The 13,494-nt window shown below is 41.7% G+C and overlaps 2 protein-coding genes across 3 annotated transcripts in view; one reads left to right on the top strand and one right to left on the bottom strand.

Annotated features, from left to right (window-relative positions):
* The window catches only part of LOC311235776 (uncharacterized protein), a 29,715-nt gene extending 19,623 nt beyond the window's left edge, over positions 1 to 10,092 (bottom strand). For both annotated transcript variants that reach the window (XM_084323263.1, XM_084323264.1), the window contains exons 1-4: positions 10,035 to 10,092; positions 7,763 to 7,834; positions 4,738 to 4,897; positions 2,271 to 2,507 (exon numbers count right to left, since the gene is read on the bottom strand). In XM_084323263.1, the coding sequence (XP_084179389.1) occupies positions 2,271 to 2,507; positions 4,738 to 4,897; positions 7,763 to 7,807 (442 nt within the window). In that variant the 5' untranslated portion in view covers positions 7,808 to 7,834; positions 10,035 to 10,092. The remainder of the gene's footprint in view (positions 1 to 2,270; positions 2,508 to 4,737; positions 4,898 to 7,762; positions 7,835 to 10,034) is intronic.
* A 645-nt stretch (positions 10,093 to 10,737) lies between these two features.
* Positions 10,738 to 12,911, top strand: cfap119 (cilia and flagella associated protein 119; the record flags this gene model as incomplete). The annotated part of the gene is made up of 3 exons (XM_084322907.1): positions 10,738 to 10,888; positions 12,216 to 12,286; positions 12,756 to 12,911. The coding sequence occupies 3 exons, from the start codon at positions 10,738 to 10,740 to the stop codon at positions 12,909 to 12,911; spliced, it is 378 nt and encodes a 125-aa protein (XP_084179033.1).
* Positions 12,912 to 13,494: the final 583 nt, after the last annotated feature.

Below are 13,494 nucleotides of genomic sequence, written 5' to 3'. Positions count from 1 at the left end.
GGGAAGCTATTAGCATATAATTTCAATGAATGTTCTATTAAATGAATGAATAGTTACTTGGTTAACAGACAACAAAGTGTATTGTTTAATGGGACACTTTCAGATATGGAAACCCTTCGATGTGGCATCCCCCAAGGAAGTTGCCTTGGTCCTTTGCTCTATTAATTTGGGGAATGCATGCCGCTCTGCCTTGGCTTAGAGTGGATCAGAGGCTGGCATGCAGCCTTGTAACATTTTTGTTTAATATTTATAAAATTGGTAAACCTAAGTCTTTGTGGTCGGAACTACAACCCACCAATACTAGACATGGCTATGTCACCAGACACGCTGTGGGTCTTCATTTTACTCTTACCACTACTCGATTATGGTGACTTACTCTATATGTATGCACCTGATCAGTACCTTAGAAAGCTTGATACTGTGTACCATTCTGCCTTACGCTTTGTCCCGGGATGTGGAAATCGAGTGCACCATTGCACCCTATATACAGTACCATTGCAAATACAAATACAAATACGGCGATTTTCTCGATGGCTCTCTCTGGTGCACAAAGCTCTGCTTAAACTGGTTCCCTCATACCTAAGTGTGCTTCTGTGCACAAAGCAATATAAGTATGCCCTTCGTTCTCAAGCTGTTCTAACACTGGAAGTTCCCCATATGAGAACTGAATTGGGAAAAAGGGCTTTTAAATATGCTGCTCCTTCATCTTGGAACAAGATACAGGAGGACCTAAAATTACCAGGACTGGTCACCCTCGGAGAATTCAAAGCCATTTTAAAATCCTACGAACTCAGTTCCCTTGGTCAGTGCAACTGTGTTTGATCATTTGCCAGTTTGATAACTTGCCTGAAATTGGAGCTTGATGTAAATGTTTTATCTGTATTTTATTGTGATGTTCTTTTTTATGTTGAAACTTTCTGCTGCCTTGCTTGGCCAGATCGCTCTTGAAAAAGATATTTTAATCTCAATGATGCTTATCTGGTTAAATAAAGGATTTGATTGATTGATTGATACTCTACCTCTACCAAGAACAAATGCACTTAAGAGAACCGTAATGTATAGAGCTGCTCCATACTGGAATTGTATACCAGTGAAGATAATGATGATCAGCAACAAATTTACTTTTAAGAAAAAGTTGAAGGATGCTGTTATGAATGGTGAAATACAGTTGAGTTACTGATTTAGTTAGTTAGTATTGTTAGTTTAGTTAGTTAGTTTAGTTAGTATTGCATTTGTGGTTGGAGCCTTTTGTGTGTTTTTTTGTGAGATTTTGAAGATGTTGAGAATGTGCTTCTGCTAAGGTGTTTCTTATGTTTTTATTGTTTTTTTGTTACTGTAATGTAATGTACTGTAATGTTGTAGGTTGTGTGTTAGGACCCCAGGAAGAATAGTCACCCATGGGTGTAGACTAATGGGGATCCATAAATAAACAAATAAACAAATAAACACAGACACACACACACACACACACACACACACACACACACACACACACACACACACACACACACACACACACACACACACACACACACACACACACACACACACACACACACACAACAAATGGCCTGCATTTATATAACAGCTTTTATCCAAAGCGCTTTACAACTTATGCCTCACATTCCCCTGTTCACTTCACTCACACATTCACACACAGACGGCGGAGGCGACCGTGCGAGGAGCCAACCTGCTCATCGGGAGCGGTTAGGGGTTAAGTGTCTTTGCTCAAGGAATGCCCAAAACCCCCACCACCTCCTAACAGACAGTCTCCTCCCCACCGCATGTATATATTCCCTCCCCACCGTATGTATATTTCTCTCCCACCCACCCACCCCCTCCTAATGTACAGTCCCCTCCCCATCATATGTATATACTCTGTCAGGATCTAGGGGTAACAGTACTGTATATTTGAATACCGTTTATGTCACAAATGTATCAGTACTAAATACCTATATGTCCCTATGCCATAAATGTCATGTATGTTGTGTATGTCATAAATGTCTATATGAATTGAAAATGGGGGACCCTGATGGAAACAAGACAAACGTCTTTCTCAGGTCTGCATCCCCTTAACAATTGTATGTATTGAGCCGTACTGTATTGTACCCATTCTGCAATCTGTTAAATAAAGTTTTCATTCATTCATTCATTCATTCATTCGACGCCCTGCCCGGGAGGAGAGGGAATCGAACCGGGAACCTTCAAATGACCGCTCTACCCCCGGAGCCACCGTCGACCCAACAACATAACAATCTTCATATTCTTACGCTTTGCTTTCTCCTTCTTCGCTCCTTTCTTCTTTGTCTTCTTCCCGTCTGCTTGGCCGTCGTTGTCCACCGGCTGGTTTGTCTCTGGCTCTGTCTCCACCTCCAGGTCCATTGTCTTGGCAACCACGGGCCTCTCGCGAGGCGTCTCGTCCGCGGTCATGGTTGTCGTCGCGGCGCCGGACTCGCCCAGCGTGATCTCCTCCAGCGGGTTGTCGTGAGCGTGTTCCACCTGAGAGTCTAGAGAGATTTTATTTTATTTTATTAACACTTTGGTTGCCTAAGGTTAAATTAATGATATACCATAGATTGCCAGCGCTATTTGTCTATGGAGAAAGTCCCCTTCTTTGCAGGGCTATAACTTTTTAAATTCTATTGCTACATTGCCATTATTAGGGCCCATTCAAAGTCCTATATGTATTGTTCATTGTGTAGCAACGTTAAACTTTTTCATTCACATATTCATAGTAAAGTATGGTCTAATGTATAAGTATGTTTTCATCTCTTTCTGCAACTTTCTCCAGAACGTGATATATAGCCCCAAATGCATTATATTGATGATGAAATACAGTTTGATGGCAATCAGCGCGATATAAAAAATTCCAACTAGACGTACTTCTAGAAGTTACTACACGTCATCTGATGTTGACCGGATGGGCGAGGGGGCGTTTATAATTCGGTGGGCAGCGTTATACCAATCATCTAATGTGGGTCAAATGTTGATAATATCAGTTATTATCGAAGACGGTAACGTTACACGCTGAAACTCACCCCAGTCTCCGCGCGCCGTTGGGCGATCATCGTCGAGTAGAAATTTTATCATTATGGGATATATTATTACCCGGTCCATCTCCAGCTTGTATAATGGTATATACGTCCAAATCATGTTGTTTATCGAGTTATTGGCAATCGATCGCTATGTAGTGTGACGAGCTAGAGTCACCGGACATGTACCGAGTGGCCGGAAGCAATACGGACGTCTAGCAAAACCTCTACTGCGCTTCCTGTTAAGAGCTTGCGCCGATCGGCCACCAGATGGCGCTCCTGAACCGCCAGAGAGCTCAGTGGGTCCTGCTGGTGGATCTCAGGCCAGCGGAGGGACATTATGAATCCGATCGCAGATTTTTGAAATATTGATATAAGGACGACTTACAGCGTCCCCCGGCAACTTTAGCATGGCCAGCAAAGACGTCTAAAGACGGCTCCCGGCAGTCAAAGTGTTAAGGATCCCCATTAGCTGGTGCCATAGCAACCAGCTAGTGTTCCTGGGGTCCAAAAAAATAAATAAAAAAAAAAGTATTACTGCAAAAACTAAATTATTAAAAGTCAGTACTCAATACACAATGCATAATGAAACTAACAATTAATGCAAGCACAGAAACAGAGAAAAATAAATACTTCTGACTACTGACTTCTTCAGAGTCAGACGAGAAGATGGATACCGATTTCCTGGGGTCAGCCCTATGTTCCCACAGCCCAATGGTCCCACAGCCGCCCTATGTTCCCACATTTCTAAGATTCTTCTTTTTTTCTTCTACTTTTTCTCCTCCTATTTTTCTGTATTTTTCTCCCATCCCAATTTAGTCGTTATGCCAATTCCCCCCTCCCCTTCCTGGTCATTGCGCGCATTTGCCCCCCCCCACTTGCCGGTCTATTAGGGAGCCCTGAAGTCTATCACATGCTTCCTCCGATACATGTGGAGACAGCCAGCAGCCTCTTTTCACCGGACAGCGAGGACTCTCACTGGGGAAGTGTAACGCGTGGAAGGCTCACACTACCTCCCCCAGTTCCCTCCCTCGCTGTGCAGGCGCCCCTGACCGACCTGTAGGAGTCGCTGTTTACAACGACCAGGACCCACCCCACCGGCTTTCCACCCGCTGACACTGCCAATTGTGTCAGTATGGACGACCAACCACTGTCTCTGCGGTGGTAGACAGACGCTTAGTCCGCTGCTAACATATATTTCTATAATATTCTTCTCAAAATTAGGCCCTATGTTCCCACAGCCCAATGGTACTGGGCTGTGGGACGCACATAGGGCTGTGGGAACATAGGCACGCTCCCGATTTCCTCTCTGTGCATTCAGTGGAGAGCTATCCGTGCTGCACGCTAGCCTAGCTTAGCACAAATTAATGGAAGCGGATACGGACCATTAGCCTAGCTGTTGGCCAAAAACCTCTCCCGGAGTTTTAAGCTAGGCTAGCTGGTCCGTATCCGCTTCCATTAATTTGTGCTAAGCTAGGCTAGCTTGCAGCTGGATAGCTTTCTACTGAACGCACAGAGAGGAAATTGGTATCTATCTTCTTGTCTGACTCTGGAGAAGACGGTGAGCCCATTTCCCATAATGTCGGCGTGTTCCTTTAAGTGCTAACATAAAGACTACTATGCCAAACTTAATAGTACAAAACTTTCAAAGACGGACTGCAATCATTTGTTATATGCAGTACATTGTTCCATTCATATCACAAACCATTCAAGGAAGTGTTGCTCTGGGATTGGCTGATCAACAAGGCGGTGTCATCGGCGCTGTTGCCTTTGTGTTTGCGGTTCTTGGGCCGAGCGTCTCGATTGGCTGTTACCATCTGAGTGTCAGCCCTCCTCCTCTGCTGCTTCCTCATCAACAGGCTTCGCTGAGGGACACGGAATGTTGGTGTTAATTCAAACTGGGTTCTGTTTTGTACCTTTATTTACCAGGGTATAGGTTCTGTTTTGAACCTTTATGTACCAGGGTAGGTTCTGTTTTGAACCTTTATTTACAGGGTAGGTTCTGTTTTGAACCTTTATTTACCAGGTACTGTAGGTTTTGTTTTGAACCTTTATTTACCAGGGTAGGTTCTGTTTTGAACCTTTATTTACCAGGTACTGTAGGTTTTGTTTTGAACCTTTATGTACCAGGGTAGGTTCTGTTTTTAACCTTTATGTACCAGGGTAGGTTCTGTTTTTAACCTTTATGTACCAGGGTAGGTTCTGTTTTTAACCTTTATGTACCAGGGTAGGTTCTGTTTTTAACCTTTATTTACCAGGTAGGTTCTGTTTTGAACCTTTATTTACCAGGTACTGTAGGTTCTGTTTTTAACCTTTATTTACCAGGTAGGTTCTGTTTTTAACCTTTATGTACCAGGGTAGGTTCTGTTTTTAACCTTTATGTACCAGGGTAGGTTCTGTTTTTAACCTTTATGTACCAGGGTAGGTTCTGTTTTTAACCTTTATGTACCAGGGTAGGTTCTGTTTTTAACCTTTATGTACCAGGGTAGGTTCTGTTTTTAACCTTTATGTACCAGGGTAGGTTCTGTTTTTAACCTTTATGTACCAGGGTAGGTTCTGTTTTTAACCTTTATGTACATGGGTAGGTTCTGTTTTGAACCTTTATTTACCAGGTAGGTTCTGTTTTTAACCTTTATGTACCAGGGTAGGTTCTGTTTTTAACCTTTATGGGTAGGTTCTGTTTTTTTTTTTTTTTTTTTTTTTTTTTTTTTTTCCTCCATTTTCCTCCGATTTTTCTCCCATCCCAATGTTAGTCGTATGCCAATTCCCAGTCCCTTCCTGGTCGCTGCGCACTTACCCCCCACAGTCAGATCATCTGGGAGAGTGGAGGCTACCACGACCACATGCTTCCTCCGACACACGTCCAGCCAATCACCGCTTCTTTTCACCTGGCAGCGCGGATTCTCATCGAGAGGGCGTAGCGTGTGGGAGGACTACACTATCCCCCTCAAGTCCTATCCGCGCTTAGCAGGCGCCCCGACCGAACTGTAGGAGTCGCTGTTTACAACGACCCGGACCCACCCCGCCAGCTTCTCCCACCCTCTAATACAGCCAATTGTATTAGTGCAGACGGCCAGCCAAGCTGGTGACAACCCCGGAGCTGTGAGCTGGATTCGAACAGGCGAATCCAGCTCACAGCTCCGGGGTTTGAATCCAGCTCACAGCTCCGGGGTTGGTGACGAACGCAATCTCCGCTCGGCCACCTAACCGCCTAGGTTCTGTTTTTAACCTTTTTGTACCAGGGTAGGTTCTGTTTTTAACATTTATGTACCAGGGTAGGTTCTGTTTTTAACCTTTATGTACCAGGGTATAGGTTCTGTTTTTAACCTTTTTGATCATTTTGACTCAACCGTTGAATTAAGTGCTTATTCCACGCATTCAATTCCATGCTTATGCTTGCCGTTCATCATTCAGGTGGTTAAAATAGTGAGGACAGACACTGTTGCTAGGCAACTGGGAAATGTGTTTTGAAGCCACACATGCTAACAATTTAGCTAACTAAATGCAGAGTCATAATATATCAACATTTTCCAAAGATATATTATTAATTTACTAAGAAAGACTACATTTACAATGATTCCACAGCTAAACAAACTTCCATGGGCTCTCATGGGTCGCTCATATGAACTCTCCTGGTAAACATGTAAGTTAAACAAGGGTTAAATGTAAATAATCATTGGACCCTTGCACTGAAGAACCATATAACTACTGCAGTTGTGAAGTCAATCCAAATAGATATTTGAGTGTGAATGTGACATATCACAAGAACGTATTCAACCTCTACTGTTTTTTATACTAAAAGAATAAACACAACACTGTAACGTACCATCTTTAGAAAGTTTGAAACCATTATTCCTCTGAAAACTTCAAACTTAAAGATTCTTCATCTGAGGTACATCAGGGATGGATCAAGTAATGTTTTCTTTTAGATTCTAGTCTAGTCGGTTTCACTGGAATAGTGTTGCTTCCCTTTTCCTGTTTATTTCCTGTCAGTTTATGTTGTCAAGTTAAAACCGTCTATAGACTAAAATTAAATGATTGACTGAATAACTGCAAGGCACTCAGACTCAGAAATAAAGGAGTCATTTAGCCTATTTAAATTTTTTTAGAGTAGAGCTGCTCATGGTTATTGGCTTATTGACCACTAAGGGTACATTTGCTTTTCAAGTTCCTCAGTATTTTGAAACCATTAGTTAACCACATTATGCCAGAGATTAAAAAGAAAATGTTCAGCTTCATAGAACATCTCAAATTTCAAAGGAATACTGTGAATCTAACAATCTTAAAATTGTTATCGAAAACAAACAAGGACTTACATATAAGCCGTGCAACAAAGGATGACAATAATGAACACAATTGTAACATAAAATGGGAAATAAAAGGTTCAGGTTTCTGCAGTATATTTACACATTCGTATTTAAATAAAGTAATCAACCTGACATTTCCTGACATGGAATATTCTGAAACTCATTATTGTATGCTGAATTGACTTTGTTTTAACGCATATTGTACAACAAAATAGTACATATCACACCATGTGTCTCAAATAGTCCTAAAATCTATTTATTCTGCTATTTGTCATTTAGATTTTTAGTTAAGTCAGCTACATCCGCATATTTAGTAACACTGTACCTCCAATGTTCTGACACTGACCCACAGAGAACATCTCTGTTTATTTACATTTACATGAACTCAAAATGCCCCCCCCCCCCCCCCCCCCCTGTCTTTACCTGGTTATCCAGCTTCTGTTGACGTATATCTGGTTCCTCCTCCATGTCTGAGCGAAATAAACCCCCCTCCCCCTGGTCACAGAGCAGAGGACGGTTAATAAACACAGACAGATGGCTCAAATACAAGACATAGCTGAGACGACGTCGTCGTATTACAGTATCTCCTATAAGTCAATCTGGGATCTTTTTATCGGTTAAATCAAGCGTTCAGTCCTTCCGTTCTGCCTCCCTTCACTGACGGTCTCTACCCACCCACCTGAATGCACCAGAAGGCAAAGTGGATTAAACAGGGATCAAGTTCTTACACCCTGCACAGCACTTGCAGTATAAGACACCGGTGGCAAAGCTGACCAGTGCCGAGCCCAGATTTCTATGAAGGAGGGAGCTGGAATAGGTGAAAAGGGGCTTCTCCATGGTGCATCATGGTCATTTCCTTTGAAGGTGTCTTTCATGGAATTTTGATTAAGTCAAGGAAATTAGTAGGGTTTGTGTGGACAATACTGGGGTGTCCATCACCATGGCATAGCTGTCAACATTGGGATTTGAAAAAACGGGAGATTTAATTTAATTGTAGGTACTGTTTATATTGTACATAGTCCTGTGTGTTGTATATTGTGTCCTATGTTACTTTTGTGTTTATTGTCTCTTTCTATATACACCGTGGGAAGGGGGGCACGTAATTGAATTTTTCTGTATGTCTTGCACAAATTGGAAAATGACAAAGTTGACTTTGACTTTTAACATGTGTCTATAGTGTCAGACACTAATTGTAATGTTAAAAACGGATGCTGCTGTAATATAAAGTGAAATTCTACCATGCCTCAATGTATAAATTTTAAACATACACTAAATGTTAATGTTAGAAATGTTAATTTCCATTATTTCCACCATGTGCAACATTTCCTAAGAACAGCAATGTCCATTCTATCAACTCCAAATCTGTGCTATGAGCTCAATTCTCCCGGTGCATGCAGAAGTAGAATTTCTGTCTTGTTTTGGATGAATGAGTAGAAATGAAAAACGGAAATCTTGTTTTATTAAAGTAGTTTTGACATGTGATATAGATAAAGATATTGTTTCATTGTGTATTGATTAACTTTACATTTGCGCTTCATTACGTTACAAAAGTTATACTGGCACATGGGTCTAATACAGCAATGGATTATGGGTAAATGCAACGTTAAAGCAGTGCCAATGTAAGACTGACGTTACATTAAACGAATGACAATAATATAGTATTATTTGGACTAAAGAATGGTGTTGTCTCACCCTACTCGCATGTTGAGGGAGAGCACCATACATTATACACTGAGAAACCACGGCCGAGAGTGAGCTCTCCGGGAACAACCCCACTTTGCCCAACAGTTTGTCGGCAACCGTTTTCCGATCTGACTTCCTCTGCTAATGTTCTAATCTACACTGCTGCCACCTGTCACGGAGGGGAATTGCAGCCATTTTGTATAAATGAAGCCAAAAAAGGGGAAAAATACGGGAAAATGTTTTAAGGGGAGGATGGTGCATGGAGAGAAGGTTGAAATACCGGAGAATCCCGGGGAAAACGGGAGGGTTGACACGTTGGATACTGGGGTGTCCATCACCATGGTAACCTAACACATTAGCTTTCTGGCTCTCACGCACCAAACCTTTTATTTAAAGAAGCCTTTTGATTTGTCACAAACCAAGTCCCTTAGTCCATTTTAAACGGAGTAACCCGGGTTTAATCACATGTACATTATATATTACTATTGCACTTTACTGTATATATTTGCACTCTGGTTGGATGCCAAACTTATTTTCGTTGTACTGTACTTGCGCTGTGTAATAACAATACATTTTTAATCGAATCGAATCCAATCAAAAAGAGAGCACACACTGGTGTTTTCATTTTAGGGATATTGGAAGCATAAACTGTTAGTATTTTTTTTTTATTGTTACGCATGCTATTGGAAGTAAAGTGGTGCACATAATTTTGAATGTTTCATATCTCCGACCCCCGTTTATATTATTTTCTTTGCTTGACTGTCCATATAATGATGTGGTCATGGCTTTGCACGGGCAACCAGCAGGCGATTAAAATGCTCCATATGGCGACTGAAAAATAGATGGCAAGTAACGTCAATCAAATTTTAGCTTCAACTGGTGTGTGTGACGTCGCCGCTTTGATAATATCGAGTTATGTGGCAAAATAATTACGAGACAAGAAATCTGAGAAAAAAATTATAACTCAAATAATAACTTAAAATAGATGTACTGTAAGTATAGCGTTACTGACCTTTCTTCCATTGAAGCAATGTAATAATCTGTGTTTACAACACGTTCCAGTCGGCCGGGCAGGCGCTCAAAGAAAGTGCACCACCGGAAGAGGAACATTGTTGTTGCTAGGATACGGGACAAGGATGTACAAACAGTCGGACCTAAAGTAAAAAGAAACGTTGGTACCCCGTTGCTTTTTTTGGGCTAATTAATGGCAATTCAACCAGAGACACTTAAAATGGACGCGAAAGTAAAGGTGATTTAGACCAACGTTCGAATTATAAACAGTGTTGGGATTTGTATCAACTAACGTTAACTAAACCTATAATGTACAGATTTTCAGTTATAATGTCCAGCCTCCAAATGTTGATGAAAGTATTAACCTGTAAAAGTATTTGCTTTGTAGGTAACGCCACCAGAACCCCCGAAACCCAAAGTGATGATGTGGTAAGGTCACTCATAACATATTGAGTATTGAGTATTTACTTGTTGCTAAATGTTCCTGTTTATTTGAACTCGAATTCCACCTGTGTGTCCTTATAGGGCAGATCTAAGCTACAGTGACATGGAGGAAATTGCCAAAACGCTGTCCACTCCCGATTTGGAAAGGTTTATATCTTAATTTCTATAACTATAGCATGATAATGACACCCGCACAACACCCGTGTGGGACTTGCACCCCTCTCCAACTTCCTCTCCTCTCCTGTAGTATTCTATGCAGAATGCTTCCTGTTGATATTCCTGAGCCAAAGAGGGGAATTCTGCTGGATCTCTATGTCTACACTGTGCACTTCTGCAGAGACAGACGCTTCAATAAAGAACAGACTTCTACCCTCCTGTCCATCACCAAGAACGTACACCAGGCCAACACAGGTATATTAGGTCTATAGATGGTATATTCCTGTGTTGATCCTGTGTGCCTTAATATACTGGGATTGCACTGGGGTGTGCATATATGTTGGTGCACACCCTATAGTGTTATCCCAGATGTATGTAATGGTGTATGTATCTGAATGAATGAATGAGTTATTTAACAGATTGCAAAATGGGTACAATACAGTACGGCTCAATACACACAATTGTTAAGTGGGATGCAGACCTGAGAAAGACGTTTGTCTTGTTTACATCAGGGTCCCCCCCAATTTGTGTATCTAATCTGTTAGTGAGGGCACGTCTACTTTGTACACTAACTGCTTTTATTACCTTTTTATTAACTGCTTTTATTACCTTTTTATTTACCTACTGTATGTCCTATTTTATAATGTTTTTATAATGTCAGCCCTTTAAGGGACGGGTGTTGCAAATTATAGCTTTGGGTACAAACACTATGATACAGGCATTATCTACGTATCTATGTATTTGTATCTGTCCCTTTCAAATCAATCAAATCAATCAAACTACAGCATGCTATGGTCTGGTGGTTTCACTACCACAGAGTTAGCCGGTTTTGAACTATGACGTGTGGAGAATCCAACTACAAAGGGCCTGACGGTCCTCCTGACCCTAACCAGACTCAGACGTTCACATTGTGGTGAAACCCGACTCATCAGATATGGTTGTAGACGGATCTTCATGATCAATGTATAGGTTTAATAGTGAAACACATAAGTACATGTATAGGTTCAATTCCTGTTCATACTTTTTGCACATTACTGCTCAATTGCACAGCCCTGGTAAATATTCCATCCCACTGTATTGTTATTTTTATTCTATCTAATTAGTGTATATATACTGACCACACCGTGCACAATTATACAGCCCTGGCCTGTTTTATTTTATAATTATATCATTATTCTATTGTGCTTCTATTTTAATTGAGTTTATATTCCATTCTATTTTATTCTACCGTAATTGTCTGTCCGTTAATGTTGCACCAAAAACGACCAAATCTAATTCCTTGTATGTGTAAACTACGTTGCAATAAAGACCGTTCTGATTCTGATTCTGAACTGAGCTCGGCTGGGAGGAGTGCTCTCATCCTGGCCAGCTGGGACTGGGAGACACTGAGGTGGAGAAGGGGGTCCAGCTCTCTTGTGGACGGAGAAGGGGGGGGGGGCATTGTCTCTCTAGGTGTGCGATTCAAGCTATTGTTGGCACAGACAATGGGATTCCCCTCCACAACATTTTACTACATGTTATGCGATTAAACGCTTTTTGACGAATTGATATGTTTTTTTAAACACTTTTTCCCCTCTCACAGAGACTTCGCTCGACAACATGGAGCAGTGTTTTCGGTACTGCAGCGAGCTTCTGCTCACTCACTCAGTCAGGGTGGGTAAATCCAATGGCAGACTTAAAGGAACACGCCAACATTTTGGGAAATTAGCTTACCGTCTTCTCCAGAGAGAGACAAGAAGATAGATACCAGTTTCCTCTCTGTGCGTTCAGTAGAAAGCTATCTGGCTGCACATTAGCCTAGCACAGCACAATGAATGGAAGCGGACAGTGCCGGTTAGCCTAGGCATTGTCCAACTAACACCTATCCGAAGGCTAACCGGCGCTGTCCGCTTCCATTCATTGTTCTAAGCTAGGCTAACATGCAGCCAGATAGCTTTCTACTGAACGCACAGAGAGGAAACTGGCGTCCATCTTCTTGTCTCTCTCTGGTGAGGACGGTAAGCTAATTTTCCAAAATGTTGGCGTGTTCCTTTAATATTTTCATATTCAAAAATATCTTCACTGCGTTTCTACCCGTCGCTCATGTTCACTGTGACGGCGTTTCTCTGTTCGTCTGCTCCAGAGACCTCCGTTCAGCATCCGCCTCTTCAGCTTGGATGAGATGACCCAGGCCCTGGAGTACATCCACGACACTTACTTCAGACACTACAGCCTCTACAAGTACGCTTTCACTCCTCAGGTCAGTGTCACGATTCTGCACATGAACACGTTGGAATAGAGGCCTTGCATGGAATGTTTGTGTTGTTCTCCGTCTTCCAGCATGGCTGCCTGTAACATATAGCAACCATTGTTTTGTACATGGCGGCGCAAGAGACAACAGTTGCCATGTGTTGATTTATGAGATACCTATACCGGAACAAATTATAAAGTGCTTTGGATAAAAGTGCTATATAAATGCACCATTTACCATGAGAAATATATCAACAAAAATATTATAATTTGGTATTTTATTACTGGATCTTGTAAACCAGATGCTTTTCCCCCCCAGTGTTTTACCTACACTACCACTGCACATAAATTAGGCATTTTCTTTTGACCGTGGTTACAGGAAGCCATACCGGGATGAAGAGAACTATAGACATTCAGTACAAGACCTCTATTGTTTGACTCTGTCCCGACTCCCCACCCGCCCCTTTCTTTCACTTGACATTTGTTGTGTCAGGATAGTGTAATAGTGAAGGATCCACCGATACAGATACTGGTATCAGATATCAGTCTGATACCAGGCCAAAACAGGGTATCAGAGAATTTAGAAGAACCATGTAAATGGTGCATTTATATAACAGCTTTTATCCAAAACG

Source organism: Notolepis coatsorum (genome assembly GCF_963971535.1).
Source record: "Notolepis coatsorum genome assembly, chromosome: 10".
In the NCBI taxonomy this organism is placed as follows: domain Eukaryota; kingdom Metazoa; phylum Chordata; class Actinopteri; order Aulopiformes; family Paralepididae; genus Notolepis; species Notolepis coatsorum.
The sequence above is the reverse complement of the archived record's forward strand: the minus strand, read 5'-3'. Positions and strand labels throughout refer to the sequence as shown.